The sequence below is a fragment of the Sus scrofa genome, chromosome 13 (assembly GCF_054392235.1).
Source record: "Sus scrofa isolate SSC_HxYL_T2T_F1_AM1 chromosome 13, Sscrofa_HxYL_maternal_Yorkshire_Landrace_v2.0, whole genome shotgun sequence".
NCBI lineage: Eukaryota > Metazoa > Chordata > Mammalia > Artiodactyla > Suidae > Sus > Sus scrofa.
In genome coordinates, this window is record NC_139395.1 from 70,472,736 (window position 1) to 70,494,451 (window position 21,716).

A 21,716-nucleotide genomic window follows, 5' to 3' on the forward strand; every position below is an offset into this window, starting at 1 on the left:
TTTATTTCTGTCTTGCCAAATAAAGGTCACGGTCCAGAGAGTTCATTTACTCAAGAAACATTTAGTAAGTGTCTTGCCCAGCCGGGCCCACAAGAGAGGCAAAGTTAAATGAGATCTTGTGCTCTTCTGAAGGAGGAGATAAAACATGCATATTGCTTATTACACAGTAAAAAGACCTCCTTTGTAAGGGAGGACTTTTGGGGTTTGATGGCCTCCCAGTGATTCTCTCCTCTCAGGGCCCAGAAATCTCTCTGACCAGAGATTTCTTTTCAACTAACACCCATTTTTATGTTACAGGATCCTGCTCCCTGGCCATGGCTGATGGATAATGAGATAGACTCATGGTCTAATGATGGGCCCATGAGATTTTTAATTTCTCTTGAGAATCTGAAATGTGGTTTGGAGAGGAAAACCTGGGGCCAATCATTCCAGCCTAGTACTCTAGAGGGGCCCTAGGTTTCTGACAGCCCAGAGCTACTGAGATTCAGGCTCTTCATGGGGTGTGCTATTTACCATTCCCTTGGATTCAATGGAAGTTCTGAGTCTATGTCCAAGAAATCTTTGCTTTTTTTCAAAGGCAAGTCGAAACAGTTTCTGATAATTGGAACAAAAGGCCTTTAACCGACCTGTCAGTGGTGGCAAAAATGCTAACTGGAGAAGGAAGGTGCAGGGGGCAAGAAGGGTAAAGGCTCTGCCTGTCCCTCCCTCCAACTGCCAGCCCTCCTGGGCCAGGACACACAGGGTGGGCAGTGCCCCAAACTCCCTGGTCAATAGCCATCACTCCTCAGACCCCCCATCTACCTTTGTAATGAAAACCCTCCTGGGCATCTCTTGGAAATGGGGTCTGGCCATGAATAGAAAAGCTCTTTCATTTGCAAAAATTTTATAATGGCTTTTCCTTTTTCTTTGGGATCTCAGCGATAAAAGAGAGAACAAAAATAGAGGTGACAGTACTACAAAAACATTGAGTCGCATTGTTTTTAGGGGTGACAACTGTGAACCAACTTTTACAATTTACTGTAAGCCTTGGAGGGTAGAGGAGATACTGTGAAATCATATTTCATGAGCTCAGAATGGTCAAGGGCAAAGAGCATGGGTTAAAATACCAGCAACAATATATCTGTATGGATTTTGGTATGTTTATTAATTTCTTTGATCAAGCTTCCATTTTCTTATGTGTATATGAGAAGTAATAACAGTACTTCCTTAGAAAATTCAAATTAGGTAATGTCTGGCAGATAGCAAGCATTCAATATGTGTTAACTCTGCCCTTCTAACTCTGTAGAACCCCACAAGATAGATGATATTCAGCTGCCTTTAACCTATAAAATGGCAATTTCATAGGATTTGATTAACATTACTATTATTTTATTCTTATTTCTGTTCTTTCTTTTTCTTTTCTTTTCTTTTTTTTTTTTTTTTTAAATTTTGGCTGTGCCTGATGCATGCCTAAGTTCCCAGGCCAGGGCCTGAACCTGTGTCACAGCAGTGACTGAGTCAAGGCAGTGACAAAGCTGGATCCTTAATTGTTAGGCCACCAGGGAAGTCTACTTTACTATTATTTTTTTCTAGAGGTGCAATAACTTGGGCAGATGTAAAACAAAGGCAGAGAAATGGAGTGAGTCCAGTGGAGTATGCATAAATCTCCATCAATTGGAACAGGTGAAACACATGCTCAAACCTGTACATTTCACATCTCTTTAATGTCATACTTCTGGTTCTCCCTTCTCCATCCTGCTAAAACCCTTTCCTCAGGTTTAGGAAGCATGATAAAACTTGAGACAAGGGCACTTCAAAGAGAATATCTTAATTTTACCCTCCAAAGAAGAAAGCTGTGGAAAGCTGTGCTGTCCCCTGCTTCACAGGCTGGAACTCAATGTATTCCTCATAAACAGATTTATAATCAATTGCTACCCCCTTGAACTGTCCACTGAGTCTCACACTTCAAGTATGCATAGTTGACCTTTACTACCTGGATGAGGAATCTATGACTTCACTCATTCTTCTTTTGAAGACATATAACTGAAGTTACCAAGAATTTTCACACAGCTTTTTGCAGTACAATTGGATTATTAATTTGGAACTCATATACAGTTCTTCCTTGACCTATGATGGGGCTGTACCTTTTTTTTTTCTTTTCCTTTTTTGTTTGCACTGGAGGCATATGGAAGTTCCTGGGTCAGGGACTGAATCCGAGCCAGAGTTGTGACCTATATCACAGCTGCAGCAACACTGGTTCCTTAACCCGCTGTGCTGAGCCAGGGATTGAACTGGTGCCACCACAGAGGCAAGCCAGATCATTAACCCACTGCACTTCTGAGGGAAGTGTTACATCTTGATAAACACATCGTAAGTCGAAAACATTAAGTCAAAACTGCATTTAATATATCTAATATACCAAACAGTACAGCCTAGCCTTACCTTAAATTTACATGCTCTGAATATGTATACTGACTTATCGTTGGGCAAAATCATCTGGCATAGAGCCTACGTGATGATAAAAGTGTTGACTATCTATCATTATCCATCTATCTATTTATTAATTTATTTATTTATGGCCACGGCCACAGCATGAAGATGTTCCGGGGCCAGGGATCAAACCTCTGCCACAGCAGTGACCCCAGCCATAGCGGTGACAAGACTGGATCCTTAACCACCAGGGAATTCTCCTGTAACATACTGAAAACTCTATTGAAAGTGAAAAGCAGTATGGTTGTAGGTACAGAATGGTCCTAAGTGTATCTGTCATTTTCCCTTGTGGTTGCTTGGTTGACCAGGAGCTGTGGCTGGTGCCACCCAGCAACCAAAGAGATTATTTCACTCCCTATCACTAGCTAAAGAAAAGACTACAATTTGAAACTCTAAGTAAGAGTTTCTGACTACGTGTATCACTGTAAAGTCGAAAAATCGTTAAGTTGAAGACCATTTGTATAAACATAAGCTTTCCATACCTTCTTCCGCAGAAAACACTGCTGTCACTGGGCTAAAGGGTCCTTCACCTTTGTTATTATAAACACCCACTTTAACTTCATACAGTGAAAATGGCAGGATGCTGTCATTCCTAAAGACATATCTTGGGGTATCAGGAGATGTGACCACTGTCTGGATCCAGTTGGTAACTCCAAGAGGGCGAAAAGCAACAACATACCCAAAACCCTCACCATTCTGTAGTTCTTCGGGGACTGGCTATAAGGGAAAGACAAATTAAATCACGCTTTCACATGAACGCAAGGCAAAAATAAATGTAGCTATAATTTGGAGTCTTTTTTGTAATAGCCATATCAAATAATAATTTACATTGTAATAAATGGCTGGATAAAAAAAGGGGAAAAAGTTCAAGGGGATAGTCAGTGGCTTTTATAATGGCATATGGCATTCTTTCACAGCCATCAGATAACTAGCTGGAATTTTTCAAAATTATTCAGATTTTTGAGCATCTTGTTCTTGCAGCCCCAATTTGAGTTTTGAATGCTAAAAATATACTTTCAACTGAAATATTACATCTCTCTATCAAATAAAAATCATCTTATCTCTGATGTTGACTTCACGGGAGAAATTATATACTGATATAAGGATTAAGTGAAAGAGAGTAAAACTTTAATAAAGGAAATAAAAACAATGTATTAAAAACAAAGCTGTATTTGCATCGTGTCAAAAATTCCTATTGATACCCCACGACCTCTTTCTTGGCTTTTCATTTTTTCATCAACATCTTCAAATAATATAGGTAATTCTAGTGCCTTCTGACTTTGTTAATGAACATTTTTCCTAATTATGACATCAAGCAAGGGTGGGAGAGAATGGCCAGGAAGCGGTAGCTCCTGGAAAAACAGGGTGGGCATCAACAGTGGGCGAGTAGCTGCAGGGAAAACAGTGAGGGCGGCCCCAGAGTAAATAGCCAGGACTTGACTCTCACCCCTAGAAGCCCGAAGACCTTGAACACATTATTTAATATCTTTATGCCTTAGTGCTTTTATCTAAAAAATGTTGTGAGGATAAAATGAAAAAAGTATGCAAAATGTTAGGCACAGTGTCTAAATGCAGGAGCTACTGGTTCTACCGCCACCAGCACCATCACCACCCACGAGGCCATGACTGTGGGAAGAGCACCACCCTGAAGGGGAAGATGCTGTCCAGACACTTACATCCCAGGTGATCACCAGTTCAGAGCGGCTCCCACCTCCTCCACTGACTTCTGAAGGAGGCACTTCTGGAACTGTAGTGATGAGAGAAAAGAGAAGAAACCCTGTGTGCATTTGATAATATTTATCTGAAAAGACAGTCAATGTTGTTTACTTTTAATAAACTAATTTGATCATTGGCACATTACACACATATGTGTGTGTGCACATGTGGGTGTATATATGCAATATATGTGTGTGTGTTTGTGTGTGTATATGTATCATTGGGAGAGATCACATGACTTAACATTTGCATAAAATTATTAAAGATGCAAATTATCTTAAACAGTAGGAGAAAAATGACTTAGTATGAAGGTTAATAAAATAAGAAAAAGTGACTCTCCAGGGATGATGGTAAATCAATCTAACATGAACATTTTTTCCAGTTTCAAAAGCTATTATTTTTTTTGAAGTATAGTTGATTTATAATGTTTCAGGTATAAATCAAAGGAATTCAGTTATACATATATATGTGTGTATATATGTGTGTGTGTGTGTGTGTGTGTGTGTGTGTGTGTGTGTATATACTTTTTCAGATTCTTTTACAGTGCAGGTTATTACAAGACACTGACTTCCCTGTGCTATATAGTAGGTCTTTACTGGTTATCTCTTTTACATATAGTAATCTATATATGTTAATCCCAAATTCCTAATTTATCCCTCCCTTGCCCTTTCCCCTTTGGTGATCATAAGTTTGTTTTCTCTGTGAGTCTATTTCTGTTTCATAAATAAGTTCATTTGTATTTCTTTAGAGTCCACATATAAGTGATATCATATGATATTTGTCTTTATCTGTCATATTTACATCATTTAATATGATCCTCTCTATGTCCATCCATGTCAGCATGAACATTCAATTTGTGACCATACCAAATAGAGATATAATTCTCAGTAAAACACAAGCTATATATAAAAATGACCTTGACTTGAATTCTGTTATGAGATATCCTTTAGGAACCTCATACAGGAATCAGACTTCTCACACTGCGAAGTATATGCTTAGTAAATCCCATGACACAACCAGAATATGTTCCCTGAAGGCAGGTCTTTGTTGGGTTCTCAGCTGTACCACTGTACCCAGAAAGTGCTCAGTGCACAGCAGATACTCCCTAAATGTGTTGTGTGAAGAGATGAACAGAGCATGGGACAGACATGGTTCCCTGACTTATTGTAATACCTGGTATAAATGTTACATGCATTGTCCTGAGTCAAGCACCATTAAAATTATTGAAATGTATTCCATGACTTCTATCTTGGCTTCATTCCAATGTGTAATATTGGCTGTATTTCAAACATAATTTTAGTTAATATTAATTAATACTCCAGATTCTGAAAGGTCTTCAACCCTTTCCGATGCCTTGATAATATAATACCATGTATACTTTCTACTTTTCAGTTTTAATGTTTGGATATTTTTAGCATTATAAAAAGAGTCTTATGGTTAATATTAATAGTTGCCCCACATGGAAAATTTTAATGATTCTCTCTTAATTTAATACTCAAGGGGCCAAAATATACCTATTCATCAATTCCTTAGGCTCATTCACTGAGCTTGCTGGCAGAATGAGACTTCCTAGCAGCAGAACTCCCAAATGTCATTTTCCTACCAATTTGTCAATGCTTGTTATAAATGAAAACAGCACTTCCCCTGTTAACAGGGTGACTATGTCAGATAGTAATTATAACCTTAAGTGACAAAAACATATTCACTCTACACACACTAATGAATGCTGATGAGGGACTGAACTCTTGCAAATGTCACACTACATCAGAATCACTTACATATGTGTCTTTTGACAAACGCCATATGGTCAGTCTGCCATCCAACAGGTCAGATAATTGTGACAACGGATTATTGAGGCCGAACCCCTGCCGGCCTGGAGACCGAGGCCAAGGGAAGTGGAAATACACACCCAGGAAAACCTATTAAACCATTACTCAGAAAACAAAAACACTAACCTGCCTCTTCAGTTCTTACTTTTTCTGAGGGTAAACTGGGTTCTCCACCTCCGATTTTGTTACTGGCTACAACCCGAAATTCGTATTCCACCCATGGATTTAACTCCACTACTGTAGCTGTGTGTGTTTTCCCATCAATGACCTCAGGCACTACAAAGGAATATTTCAGAGAGGTGAAAGTCTGCACGTCTTGGCGCTGACCTGAAATCCATTTATACTGCCAGCGGCGTTTGCCTCTCTCCATTTACCTGTTGTGGCTGTTTGCCATCCCACGGAGAAAGGTGTCCGTGCCTGGACAGAATAGGAAATAACTGGGCTATGGTTGTCTGTACCTTCCTTCCAAGAGAGTTGAGCTGTTGTATCTGTAATTTCATCTACCTTTACATTTTCTGGTGGTCCAGGTGAACCTAAGGGAGATAAAAATGCAAAAAATAGGTAGCAATTCCATAAATGTCAGCTATTTCCACCAAAGTGAAAAAAAAGTCACATGACACTTTTAAACCTCCAATGGACCCCAATTGCAAAAGCACTGAGGGAAAAAGGATATTTACCTGCCAATAAAATTACTATTTTTTCTTTCACATTCCTGTTGTTAGATACTAAATATGGATTTTGAGTCATGAATTCAAAAGTCATAATACTCCACAACTACAAATGACATTTGCTTTTTGAGGCCTCTGTTTAGCACCTTTCTAGATTCAGTGTCCTTTACTTTGGCAGGAAGCCTTTTCCTTTAATCTCCTGATGTATTTCTGCAGTTCTCAGTCTGTTATTGAGAGCTGTTTTATTCTACGATGCACTCTGGTCATTTTTTAGCCCAGAAGCAAATCGGTGCTTTGGACAGTAGCTCACGCTGGCAAATTTTCTCAGGCATTCTGTACGATCCTGGTTTTTTCAGAAGTACAGAGACACATACTTGCACTGCACACTATCACTATTCTCTTTCATATTTTTTTTTCTTTTTTGTCTTTTTAGGGCTCTACCCACAGCATATGGAAGTTCCCAGGCTAGGGTAGAATCAGATCGAAGTTGTAGCTGCTGGCCTAACCGCAGCCACAGCAAGGCAGGATCCAAGTCTCGTCTGTGACCTACACCACAGCTCAAGGCAAGGCTGGATCCTTATCCCTCTGAGCAGGGCCAGGGATCGAACCTGAGTCCGCATGGATACTAGTCGGGTTCATTACTGCTGAGCTACAATGGAAACTCCTATTCTCTTCATATTAAACACTACTGCTGAATTAATAAGATGCACAAAACTACATCAGCTTGGCAGCAGTTGTGGAATACTTATTACAGTGAGAGCTACTGGAATGACAGTGTTGAGATTTTTATTTCTTTGAATTAGCACCCATTATTACTACTACATCTTCTGGTCTATTTGAAGAGGGGGGGCGAATCCAGTAAACATTATAATTTGCATGCTCATATGCTATCTCAGCATGGTTTTTCCTTTAGTAATAAATGCTCAGTTAAGATGAGACATTAAAAAACACATGAAGCCATTAATGTTTACCTCTTACTATGAGATCAGCGGCAGATGAAACACTATCCACTTCTGTCTGCACCATACAAACATATCTTCCACTGTGTTTTAATTGAATGTTTCTGATCATTAAATCACCTGAGGAACTCTGGTGGAAAAGACAGTTAATGAACATATTATTATTTTGAAAACACAAAGAATCTTGAAGGCTATGGCCAGCAACACCGCTGGGAGAAAATTCATACTTAGGGAGAAGACCAAGGTGGTGACAGGATGGAAGATGGCTACTATGGAAAGTATGGAAATAAAAATAAGTTCAAAACCATCCATCACTGCAGACAGAGATTTCTAGAGCTAAATAAACAACAAACTTTCCCCTGGGCATTTATGGTTTCAAAAATAAATAAGAGCAGAGATTACAGTCTCAGAGTCTATTTACTTTCACGAGGGTGACACTTCTTTTTATATCTACTGCTCAGCACCAGCTCAACACTTTTCTCTGGTTCCAACCTCTCTGCAATTATCTGCCTGAGAAGAAGAGGGAAGCATTTAGGTATCTGGTGGGAGATAAATGCAGCACGACAAGGGGATTACCACAGTTGAAACAATTTTCTGAACACACTGGCGCTTAACAAGCCTAATGCCATTTAATTCCTTTGCTATAGAATTTAGGGACAGTCAGTATGAATCCCTCAGTAGAAGAAATTAAAACATCTGAAACCCCAAAATAACAGTCGCCCATAAAGACACTGACTGGTGTTCCCCAGTGCCAATTAATGAAGCAAATGTGCTTTTGACAGCTCAAACTTCAAATAGTCCTCTTTTTAAAATAATGCAAAATCATGTTTTTAAAATGACTAACTGCAGTTAGTAAAAATGTGGGTTGACATAAAATGATTTGGAAAGCAAAACCCTTTGAAAAGGATCACTTACTGGAAAATCTCTAAACTGGTACAGAAGAGGAAACAGTAAGTGGTTTGTGTCATTAATTAAAAGGATAGTATTACCCTTGGGTTTTGACAGGATTTGTTGAAAGATGGATTCTACCATCCTGCTTTTACATAATTTCCTAAGATCTCCTATAGGGTAATTTCTTAAATATTACTTTCCATCGTTAAGATCCTTAATGGGCTATCTACTCTCTGTTGGTTGGATTGAATGGTTTTAGCCTGAATTTCCTGCATACTGGGAAAAGGCAGATGTGAGGTGATTGATAGCTGTAATTAAATGATAATCCAAAAACTGTTCAGTTTGCACATTTTGCTTTCATCAAGTTAAACTTTTTCCTTGTCTTCCCTCTCTGTCTTTCTCCTCAGGGTTATTTAGGAATTTATCCCCTGGGCAAAACCTTCAATGCTTGCTGACCTTTAGAAACTTCAGATTTTATGAATTCCATGTATTCATAGGAGGTTGATTATAATTTCTATAGAAATCTCTTATTTTCAGCGAAGTAAGAGCTGTTACTATTAAACTCAATCAAGGCATGGGGTGAATTATTATTCTTCCCTGCATTTATTTGCTTATTTTGAAAGCAGGTGGGTAAAAAAAAAACAGAATTGGAACCAGGACTTTCTTTATGTCATTAGGCACATGAATACAGCTTTTAGGGACATAAGCTGGTTTTGTTTCTTGAAGGAATAAAGAAGAGATTGCTGTTGGGCTTGTAGCTTCTCTTCACTCTGGTATTAAGAGGTGAAAAGAGACATAATTTAACTTGCTTGTATAATAACCAAACCATCTTCCTGAAGAATTGTACTTAGGCCCACCATCAAGGGAAATTGAATTATTTTTAATTATTTTTTTACAGTATAGAGTGGCAAATGGAAGCAATGAACATTTAGACAATATAAGCCACTGATTCCTTTTCTAATACTGACATGAAGTTGGGTGGATGGATGAATAAATGAAAAATAGAATTCAACAAAAATTGAGAAGAATCTTGTCCTTAAATTTTATCTTTCTCAATAGAATATATCTGTACTTGTCCTCTTGGAGCACTTTTTCTCTCTCACCCTATCTATTGTCTTTTAGTGGAGCAATATATAGTCAAGATTCATCTTAACGAAAGGTCACTGAACACTTGCCATATGAGATTTACTCGAGGGTAGATAAGTATCTTATACATGGCCTCTGTTCTCTAGGATGTAAACCCAAGTCCGGGTAATAGATATGTACATGAGAAACAATTTATTTTCATACATTCATAAACATTTATTTAATACAGATTCAATGAAATCACATGGCACATACCATGTGTACACAATCTCAGAATGAAAGAGGCAGGAAACTTCCAATCCTGCTGGAGGATGTGGAGCAGCTGGAACTCTTATTCTTGCTAACAGAAGTGTAGACTGAGGTAATCACATTAGAGACCTGTTTGGAAATCTCTACTAAGGCAGGATGTATGCAGGGTCTATGACCCAGCAACTCCACTCGTAAGGACAGACCTTAACAGGGAGGTGTGCTTGTGTTCACCAGACATTTACAAGAGCGTTCGTGGCAGTATCATCCATAAGAGCTCAAAATGTAAACAATCTAATGTCCATCACAATAAAACAGCTTGGTATGTAGTAAAACACTCATTTAGGGAAATACTACTAGGCTATGAAAGTCAATGAACTATATCTACATAGATCAACATGGCTAAGTCTCAATGTAAAAGCTGTAAATCAGACAGAAGAGAGTACAATGATACTAACCTATTCAATCACAAATCTAGAGCATGACTATCTTGGGAGGGATGTTTAACATAGTCATGAGGCACCATGGGAACTTCTGGAATACGGGTCAGGCTGTTTCCTGATTTCACTGTTGGCTACTTGAGTCTTGAGTATGTTCATTTTTTTTTTTTTTGACGGAAATTCATTGGGCTACATGACTCTCAAGATGTGGTTATTATAATGTACGATTATAGGTCTAATTGTTCCACTTTAAATAGGACCATAAGTTGAAGTGGTTAAACAACATAGCTGTAAATCTAAACTCCAGTCTCCTTTCTAAGAATTGAGCATTTAATAATAACAAAAGTGTGACTAATTAGAACATTCTATAATTTCTTACTAAGATACAATTGATTATTCCAAGACATTAAAAAAAAAGATAAAAAAAGAAAAGGAAATTCCAGAGGGAGGTTTCACTTACAGCAAACCAATTCTTGTCTCTATCAATTTTTCAAGGTAATGTTTAGAGTTAATTACCGATTAACTATGAGAAAGGAGATAAGAGTGGAATACCCAAAAAAACTAAGTAAAATTAGTCCAAATGTGGTAAAATCATTCTTGATAGATTATTTTTCAATATATTTATCAGCAAGATTGCATCTAGTATTTAGATACATTTAGAAACACACTTGTTATTCTTCAGAGTATTAGCATAATTCATATAAAACAACTTACAAACATAATAAACATTAATAACCTTTGAATAAAGGCTTAGGATTACTAACGACCATTTGAAAAAAAAATAGCTTCTAGTTCATTAAAATAATTTTTAGTCTCGGGAACCTTCACATGCTGCAGATGTGGCCCTTAAAAAGACAAAAAAATAAAAATAAATAAAATATTTTTTTATTCTTTCTTTTTACTGTTTTACTAAAATTTCCTTTTGCTCCCTTCCCTCACATAGAATGGGCTGGAAATGGGACAATGAAAAATCAGAGCTCCATTTTCTTCACTGCCTATCCCTAGTTACCTAAAAATGTCCCCATCAAGTGCAGTAGTGTAATTCCCAGTCTTTCCAGAAAGCAAGTCTTTTTCTATGCTCCTGATCAAAGAATGATTTGAAAATGGAGCGTGGGAGAGACCCATTTCTAAGGCTTAAACAGGGGTTTAAGAAGAAAGAGAAGATAATGCTCTTTATTAAAAGCACTATTTTTTTTAAAAAAAAGTTATAGTTGATTTACAATGTTCTATCAATTTCTGCTGTACACAAAATGACCCAGTTATACATACATACATATATGTGTGTGTGTGTGTGTATGTGTATATACATATTCTTTGTCTCACATTATCCTCCATCATGTTCCATCACACTGATAGGACATAGCTCCCCGCACTATACAGCAGGATCTTATTGCTTATCCACTCCAAATGCAATAGTGTGCATCTGCTAACCCCAAACTCCTAGTCCATCTCACTCCCTTCCTCTCCCTTGGCAATCACATCTGTTCTCTATGTCCATGAGTATGTTTCTTTTCTGCAGATAGGTTCATTTGTGCCATAATTAAATTCCACATATAAGTGATAACAAAGTATTTATTTGTCTTTCTCTTTCTCACTTACTTCACTTAGTATGAGAGTCTCTAGTTCCATCCATGTTGCTGTAAATGGTATTATTTTGTTCTTTTTATGGCTGAGTAGTATTCCATTGTGTATATGCACCACATCTTAATTCTTACATCTTTTTAAATAGGGCCATTCATTCAAAAACTATTCATTAAGAAATGACTATACTCATTGAGGATGCAATGGTGAAGGAAAAAAAAAAAACAGTTCTTATGTTCATGGAGCATACAGTTGAAAGACAACCATTAATCAAATGGCTACAACAAATCAATGTAAAATTACAGTGTAAGGCAAGTTCAAAGTACACAGATGAACCTATGAATTTCTGGAATCTCAATATACTGACAGTTAAGCTAAGATTTGCAATATGAGTGCAAGCTATCTATCATATGAAGGTAAGGGGAAAAAAATGGTCTACACTGGAGCACTTAGGCATATGACTCTAAGGCAGGTGACAACACAGTCTTTTTTGGGAGTGGAAGGGCTAGGGAAGGTCAGGGGTATAGCTAATCCACAAATCCATAGACACAGGCCTCTCCTGCTTCAAAAAGCTCCATTTTTGTCTCCAGAAAACTAAAAGTTCATTGTAGCTGATTTCAGATTCATGTTCATGTCTTACTTACAGTAAACTCTTTTCATATTTGAAAATACCTTTTTTTTTGCCCTCACTGACCACAGCAAGCAGAAGTTCCTAGGCTAGAAAATGAACCCATGCCACAACAGTAACCAGAGGTACAGCAGTGATAACACCAGATCCTTAATCCACTGAACCACAGGGGAACTCCAATTTGAAAATACTTTTAAGCTTTGCTAGAATCACTTATCAAATTATTTGTTCACCTATTTATATATATTTTTCCTAGAAAAGATGCTATTTCCAGAACATGTTAAAGGTGTAAACAGTATATAGATTTCTAAGCCAAATCTCCCTGTCAATAAATGCTAAGAAAAAAAATCCAGTGTGCATGAAATCACACAGAAGAGGAGCTTATTAACTTCTCCCCTATATTTTCTTAGGTGATGATGCTAACGGAATTTTTTTTTTTTGTTTTTTTGTCTTTGGTTGTTGTTGTTGCTATTTCTTGGGCCACTCCCGCGGCATATGGAGGTTCCCAGGCTAGGGGTTGAATCGGAGCTGTAGCCACCGGCCTACGCCAGAGCCACAGCAACGCGGAATCCGAGCTGCGTCTGCAACCTACACCACAGCTCACGGCAACGCCAGATCATTAACCCACTGAGCAAGGGCAGGGATTGAACCCGCAACCTCATGGTTCCTAGTCGGATTCGTTAACCACTGCGCCACGACGGGAACTCCCGGAATTTTTGATGTACTTTAAAAACCACTCTGCACTGAAAGAAAAAAACGCTATGTGAGGTGATAATTCAGGTGAAGTGTAAATAAGAAGACAGATTATTACTATAATTACAGGTAAGGAGAAAGTACATTGGGATATCTTCCCTATGCTAAAAATCAAGGTATAAACTAAACCCTGCAACTCAGGAAACTTCTTGAAACCTACAAATGTAGCATGAACTTTCAGTAAAACCAATTATCAGCAAAAACTGATTTCCCAGTAAGCACTCCTGATGTAAATGCTGCTGCTGGGCTGCCAAGAAGCATAATTTTCCTGTTGAAGGAAAAAAAATTGACAACTATTTGGAAGGCAAGGTAGAATAAAAGGTCCTCCTTTTAAAAAAATAACTTTACATAGCCTGTTATTGCACACATTCCAATACTGATCATTCATCCCATCACTGGGTTGCCTTTCAAGCTCTGATACCGCATGTAAATCAGACATGGGTGTCTTGCCAGCTGTCAAACATACAGGTTACTTCTGGAACCTCGGTGATGTTTTTTCGCTGTGAAGGTCCCTGAGGGAATTGGTGAGGGACATGACTCATCTCTGTACTTCTGACCAGCCAAGTTAAATCTTGCCCCTCACCCACCTCAAACGGCTGAATCAAGGCCACCTTTGTTACAGATGTAAACTGTTCACCCAAGGATCAGAAATAAGTGGCAACCACTGAAACATGAAAATGGGCTCTAACACTGTAAGCAGGTTTAATTTTTCTGATTCATAAATTCATCTGAAACTGATGCCCGGCTCTCTGAACAGGTTCATGCTAAAAATTTTGACTTTTTTGGGGGTACCAATGAACTGGAAACATTGTTCCACTACAGGATATAGAGCCCCAGGTTGGCCCATCATAACTGTTTCATTTCAAAAAGAATGACACATGAACGATAAAAACTTGGTCAAAGACTCTGCATGCACATTTTAAGTTGTATCAAATGCCCAAGTTACCTTAAGGGTATCAGCTTTTCTTTTTCAACATCAAATTCATATTAATAGCTCAGGATTTTTTTCCCTCCTGGCCAGTGCAGTGTTTATGTATGGAGTATCTTACTGGAAGCTAGTAATACTTAGTGCCTGTACCCACAGTGACTGTACCTCAGTGTTTTCTAAACTTCATTTGATTAAGTCATACCCCCCCATTTTTTTCTGCCACATTCCTATACTAAATGCTCTATTATTTACTTATTTTTTTCTGAAGCTGATTAAATTTATCAAACTGAAGTTCTATGTAAGTCTATACTGAAAACATCTATTTTTATTTTACGTGGAAAAGTGCTGACCAAAATAATAGTTAACTGCCCAAATGCACACAGGGGATAGAAAATAATGTGAATGGACACTAGCTCAACATTCTCAAAGTCTCTAAGACTGCAACTTTTGCTCACTTAATTAAAAAAGGAGATTAATAAGAATTAAAGAATCATTAGTAACAAACTTAATACCATGTTGCATTATTCTCTGTGATTTAACCTAAATGACTGAAACAAAATTGAAAGGAGCTCTCATTTTGCCTTATTTAATATTACCTATCGGGTACATAGTCTGTGCTTGGAGAAACACTGTGCTGCACAGGTCAATAAGCCCAGCATTCTCAGTGTTGGCTTAGGGATGGGATGAATGAATAATTCAGCTGGAGAGTCGTTTTTTTTTAAAAATTAAAAATGCAGAGGCTACATCCCAGAACAATTAAATCAGAATAGACCGGAAAGAGGAGATACTTTACTTGATTCAAATGATCAGTTAGGATAAAAAATGGTTAACCCCCCTGGATTTATACTCTTCATCTTCACTCCTCTTGGAAATAAAAGGTTCAAGATAATCACTCAGATCATCCCTAACTCTAAACTCTGCAATTAAAAGCACATAAAATAATCATTAAGTTATGCTGTTTAGTGTTTGATTTATATCCTGAGAACAATACTCTTGTAAATATTTTCATTCTGGAAGTTGGGTTTGTGAAACAGGTACTATATGTCAGTCATGAGGCTCACTTCCTTGACATGACATTGCCTTGGCATACTTGCTATTTTAAAAACAATTCTGGGAGTTCCCATCTTGGCGCAGTGGTTAACGAATCCGACTAGGAACCATGAGGTTGCGGGTTCAATCCCTGCCCTTGCTCAGTGGGTTAATGATCTGGCGTTGCCGTGAGCTGTGGTGTAGGTTGCAGACGCGGCTTGGATCCCGCGTTGCTGTGGCTCTGGCGTAGGCTGGCGGCTACAGCTCCGATTAGACCCCTAGCCTTGGAACCTCCATATGCTGCCGCAGCGGCCCAAGAAATGGCAAAAAGACAAACAAAAACAAAAACAAAACAAAACAAAAAACCAATTCTCATTGAAATAATTCAACGCAGTGATAGATTTCTATAGATTAACACAGAAAATTACTGTTAGTCAATGTGAATCACCCTCGGATTACTCTTAATTGAAGTGTCATTTCTGACTATAGTGAAAGTATGTCAAGTCACAAGAGCCCACACTGAGTTACAACTGAACTCAAGGGTCAAATATCTTTTTCAGTTTTCAGTGTTGTTTTTACCCTCATATTACAGACTAACATATATACTGAGAGTAGATTTGTCCCTTGTAGAATGATAAGTCTAGTATATCAAAAAGGTGATCTGTTGATACAAAGGAATATTGTTTCATGGACGCGATCAAGTTGTGTTAAATGTCTTATGTTCATTTCTAGTTTTAATTACTCTTGATAATAAATCCCCCCACCCCCAAACACACACTCCAACTAATGGGTTAGAAAAATGATAGTCGTGTATTCTGCTCAGGGATGTGTAATGTGAGCAGAATTCAGTGGGGAGATAGGTAATTTCTGCTGTAAACCTCATCAGCTGAGGCAGCTTGAATGCAGAAAGGCAAGCCAATTTACATGACTCGCAAGTGGTGCTAGCTGTTGGCTGGGAGTTCTGCCATTCTCTTGAGGTAGACCTCTCCACTGTGCCTGGGCTTCTGCATATTGTGGTGACTGGATTCCAACAGAAATTGCTCCAGTTGAACAAGGTGGAAGGGCATGCATTTTTATGAGTTAGCCCTAGCACCCACAGAGCATAACTCCTGTTTTTCTTTATTGGTCAAGGTAGTCATAAAGGTCTGCCTGCGTTCAAGAGGGGAAGCATGCATTTTACCACTTGATGGAGAATGTCACAGTCATACTGAAACAAGAGCATGTTAAGTAGAGAGTGCAACATAGACATCTCTAGAAAACACCATCAACCACAACCCTCCAGATCCATGTTGTACCTGCCATACAGCCTCTTTTGGGGGAAGCTGACAGAAACTGACTGTATAAAATGGTTCCCTTATTTTCTGTCTTTTCTTTGGGTTATTCCTATTAGGCGATCTGAGATAGGGAGAAGAGTGAATTTGTGGTATATGTTATCAAGATTCATTCCTGCAAGGTTGCTTTAAGCTGACTGTGCCAAGAATCCAAAATAGAGTTAAGAAAACCCCAATAATCCTGGTTTAGACACCCTTCATATCAGTAGCCTTTCTGTGAGCCAGAGAAAGGATATCCAAGTAGTCAGAGAGAAACAAAATTATACTCTCCCCCAAAGAGATCACACTAATTTTAATACAACTTCAGACCAATGTATTCCATCAGTTTTCCTCATATTCCAGAAGTGCAGACTTTTACTCTAAAAGTCTTTTTTTTTTTTTTTTTGGTCTTTTTGCCTTTTCTTGAGCCACTCCCATGGCATATGGAGGTTCCCACACTAGGAGTCAAATTGGAGCTGTAGCCATCGGCCTACACCACAGCCACAGCAATGTGGGATCCAAGCAGCATCTGCGACCCACACCACAGCTCATGGCAATGCCAGATCCTTAACCCATCAAGCAAGGCCAGGGATCGAACCTGCAACCTCATGGTTCCTAGTTGGATTCATTAACCACTGCGCCATGACAGGAAATCCTAAAAGTCTTATTTTAAAAGATTAAAAAAAAATTTGGTTGGATATGAAATATCATTATCATTAGACATTTTCCTGGTAAAGAGTGTGATCTAAAAATCCTAAAGTCAGTATTAAAAAATAGTTTCCAAATTCAGAGTGTTTATCATAATAAAAAACAGCTAAACTTTCTGGGTTTTGTGGCTAAAATTTTAAATTGTCCCAAATGAGCCATTTATTCTTCACTTTCTTATTCATGTCCAGGTCAATTAAATGGTATAATTAAATGTTATATCTTGTAAAGTAGAATAATTTTCTTTCTGAAATTGCAGCATAAAAATCTAAGCCACCATGGACAATTAGAATTTAATAATAAAAAGGCCAATACCCCAATTATAAAATGGGCCAGTCACCCTGGCTTCTGATTTTTGGTTGACATATAAGCAGTTTAGCAGCCATCACACTCTTCTGACAGCAAATAAAAAGTCAAACAACTCCTCTTAGATCTGACAGAGAAGTGAAGTCACAGGGAAAACCCGTGCCTTCAAAAGTAGAGAGACAAACAGCAAATACAGAGAATCGCAACTCACTAGAGCAGAAACCCATGAACAGAAATTTCTCTGGGAGCCAGCACTAGGATAGAGAAGCCTGAACTGTGATGGATAAACTGCTGGAGCATCAATGTGGACAAACCTGAGAGCTAACACTCCAAGGAACCCAGACATAGATGGTTCCCCACACTATTCTGAGTTTTACCTCCAGGATCTCTACTGGATCCTCACACTGAATAGTGAAGACATAACCTCTCATGTTTCTGGCAGAGGGAGGGAAAAGGAACAATTCTGAAATAAGCCAGAGCAATCTGTTCTTCTTAACAAAGGTTGCCTTCAGGAGAAATTATTTTACCAGAGCCTAACCTTCTGGGGTTTCATAAGAGCCTAATACCTCTTCCTAAGAAAATACTCAAATAATCAAATCAAGATCCTTCTAGCATCCTAGATGGGGGAAGGGATATCTACAGCTCCAGGACCTCTAGCCATCCTGTTTCACCAAATGGGTAAGGGGGAAACTATGAGGCACTGGTACAGCTCACCGTCCAGGGGTACAGGCTCAATCATCAAAAAAAAAAAAAAAAAAAAAAAAAAAAAAAAAAAGGCACCTAGTCTCAGAAAAAGAGACGTCTTCCTTTCCCCATACCTTATCATTATATTTATAAAGGCTTATCTACTTAGTTCCTTCAGCCAGTACATCATGAATGCCCTTCAACAGAAAAATTATAGGGCATATGAAAAGGAAAAAACACAATGTTAAGAGGCTAAATGCATATCAGGACAGGCATCAGAGAAGGCATGAATTACCAGACCAGAAATTTGAGACAAGTATGATTAATATGCTCAGGGATTTAATGGGAAAAGTAGACAATGTGCAAAAATCAATGGATAATGTAAGCAGATGGATGAAAGTCCTAACAAAATAATAAAAAAGAAATGCTATAGATCAGAAACACCTTAAAGATATAAATAATAGCTTTGATGGGCTTATTAGTAGACTAGATAATGGCTGAGAACAAAATCTTCAAGTGTGAGGGTATGACAATCAAATATTCCAAAATTTAAAATAAAATATGAAGACTGAAAATAAAGAACATAATCCTAAAGAACTGTGTAATGATGATATCAGCTGGAGAAGAAAGAGAAAAAGGAAACAGAAATAATATGTGAAACAGTAGTGACCAAGAATTTTCCCAAATTTATATCAGAAATGAAACCACAGGTTTAATGAGCTCACAAAATCCAAGTAGGATAAATGCCATAAAAACCACACTCAATCATATTATACTCAAACTTCAAAAATTCAAATGTTAAGAAAACTTCTTGAAAAAAGCCAGAGGTGGAAGAAAAAACATCTTTATGATAAAGGAACAAAGATGTGAATTACATCCAAACTCTCCTCAGAAACCATTCAAGCAAGAAGAGAGTATTTAAGATACAGTATTTAAGTGATGAGAGGGAAAGAAAAAAAAAACAAAAAAACCAAAAAAAAAAACCTCTAATCTAGAATCCTGTCCCCTGAGAAACTGTCCTTCAAAAATGAAGGAGAAATATACACATTCTCAGACAAAAAATATTATTAAAGGAATTTGGTTACAGTAGACATGCCTTGCAACACATTAGAAGTTCTCCAGAGAGAATGAAAATGACATAGGTCAGAAACATTGCCCTACATAAAGAAAGGAAGAACATTAGAAAATAAGTGAGTGAAAGTAAAGAAAAAAGTGTAATTTTTATTTTATTGACCTAATAGAAGTTTTTTCAACATAATATATAAAATATTTTATTATGTATATGTGTATGTATATGCATACATACAAGTGGAATGAAAGCAGTGATAGAAAAACATTAGCAATATTTTGTTATTATGATGTATTGACACTACCTGTGAAACAGTAGATATATTTGAAAGTGGACTTAAATGTATAATGTGAACTTTAGGGTAACTACTAAAAAAATTCTTAAAAAATTGACATGCCAAGAAAGGAAAAAATGAAATAATAAAAACACCCAATTAAAACCACAACAGTCAGGGAGTTCCTATTGTGCCTCCATGGGTTAAGGACTTGTCATTGACTCTGTGAGGACTGGGGTTCAATTCCTGGCCTTGCTCAGTAGGTTAAGGATCTGTAAGCTGTGGCATAAGTCACAAATGAAGCTCCAATTCAACCCCTGGCCCAGGAACTACCATATGCTACAGATGGGGTTGTAAAAAAACAAAACAAAACAAAACAAAACAACCTCCAAACCCCCACAAAGGGAAAAAAAAAGTGTTGAAGACAAAATAGAAACAAAGAAGAAAAGCAACAAACAAAAAGAGAAGAAATAATGCTAGATGTTAATCTAACTATACCAGTAATTACCTTAAATTTCAATGGTCTAAATACACCAATTAAAAACAGATGATAATTGTGGATCAAAAAATGAAAATCAAATATGGATAATTTACAAGCAAACCACATAAATATAAAGACGTATCCTATACTCCAAGAAGACATAAATCCTTAATGTATACATGCACCTGACACAAAGTGTCAAAATACACAAAAAGAAACAAAATCAATAATAAACAAGTAAAACCAAACCAAAGTAAAAAGCTTCTACACAGTGAAGGAAATCATCAGCAAAATGAAAATGTAATCTAAAAATGGGAAAAAATATCTGCAAATCAGATATCTGACAAGGAGTTGATATCCAAAATAAAACTCAATAGCAAAAAAACAAGACATCCGTTTAAAAATTGGGCAGAAAATCTGAAAAGATGACACAAAAATGGGAAACAGGTACATGAAAAGATGCTCAAAATCAACAGTTACCAGGAAAATACAAATAAAAACCACGATGAGATACTACTTCACACCTGTTTGAATGGCTATTATCAAGAGAGTCTAAAAAACAAGTGATGGTGAGGATGTGGAAAGAAGAGAAGCTTCTATACACTGTTGTAGGAATTTAAATTGCTGCAGCTACTATGTGAAAATTAAAAAAGGAATTATCATATGATCCAGCAATTCCACTTCCAGGTGTTTTTCCAAAGAAAAGAATAAAACAAATTAAAAAAGATATTGGCACCCCTATGTTTACTGCAGCATTATTTACAATGGTCAAGATATGAAAAAGACTTAAGAGTTCCCTGATGGGTAAATGGATAAAAAGATGTCCATTTATCCTCCCAATAAAACACACACACACACACACACACACACTCAAAGACAATGGAATATTACTCATCCATAAAAAAGAATGAATTCTTGCTGTTTGTGACAACAGATAGGGACCTAAAAGTTATTACGCTAAGTGAAGGAACTAAGAAAAAGATAAATGCTGTGTGACTTCATGAGATCTAAAAAACAATACAAATAAACATATGTAACAGCAACACTTATAAATACAGAGAACAAATAAGTGATCGACAGAGGAGAGGAGGGGAGTGAAGTGAGTAAAACAGGTGAGAGAGATTAAGAGGTACAAACTTTTGGTTATTAAATAAATGAGTCATATCAATGAAATATACAGCATGAGGAATATATTCAATAAAATTAGAATAAGTTTATATGTCAGCAGATGGTAATAAGCTTACAGTGATTGTATTGTAACATACAGGAATTATCAAATGACAATGTTGTATATCTGAAACTAACATAGTGTTGTAGGTCAACTATAGTTCAATGAAAAAAAAGAACAAAAATAAATATAAAACTAAAATAGAACTACCATATGATCCAGAAATCCCAATCCTGGATGTATATCCAGGAAAAAACTGTAATTCAAAATACCTCAGGACAAATGATTATGAAGACACAACCTCTCAAAATCTATGGGACGCCACAAAAGCAGTGCTCAGATGGAAGTTCATAGCAATACAGGCCTTCCTCAAAAAAGAAGAAATATCTCAAACTGACAACTTAACACACCACCTAAATGAATTAGAAAAAAGAAGAAAAAAAAAAAACCCTAAAGTCAGCAGAAGGAAGGAAATCATAAAGATCAAAGAGGAAAT

General features: G+C 37.3%; 1 protein-coding gene across 35 annotated transcripts in view; it reads right to left on the bottom strand.

Moving 5' to 3' along the window:
• Window positions 1–21,716, bottom strand: part of CNTN3 (contactin 3) — a 370,445-nt gene that overhangs the window by 36,551 nt on the left and 312,178 nt on the right. For 28 of the 35 annotated variants that reach the window (XM_021069237.2, XM_021069229.2, XM_084989040.1 and 25 more), the window contains 5 exons: window positions 7,654–7,771; window positions 6,389–6,547; window positions 6,141–6,290; window positions 4,146–4,216; window positions 2,952–3,186 (listed from right to left, as the gene is read on the bottom strand). In XM_021069237.2, the coding sequence (XP_020924896.2) occupies window positions 2,952–3,186; window positions 4,146–4,216; window positions 6,141–6,290; window positions 6,389–6,547; window positions 7,654–7,771 (733 nt within the window). The remainder of the gene's footprint in view (window positions 1–2,951; window positions 3,187–4,145; window positions 4,217–6,140; window positions 6,291–6,388; window positions 6,548–7,653; window positions 7,772–21,716) is intronic. The other 7 variants (XM_084989060.1, XM_084989058.1, XM_084989062.1 and 4 more) reach the window with 1 other exon arrangement.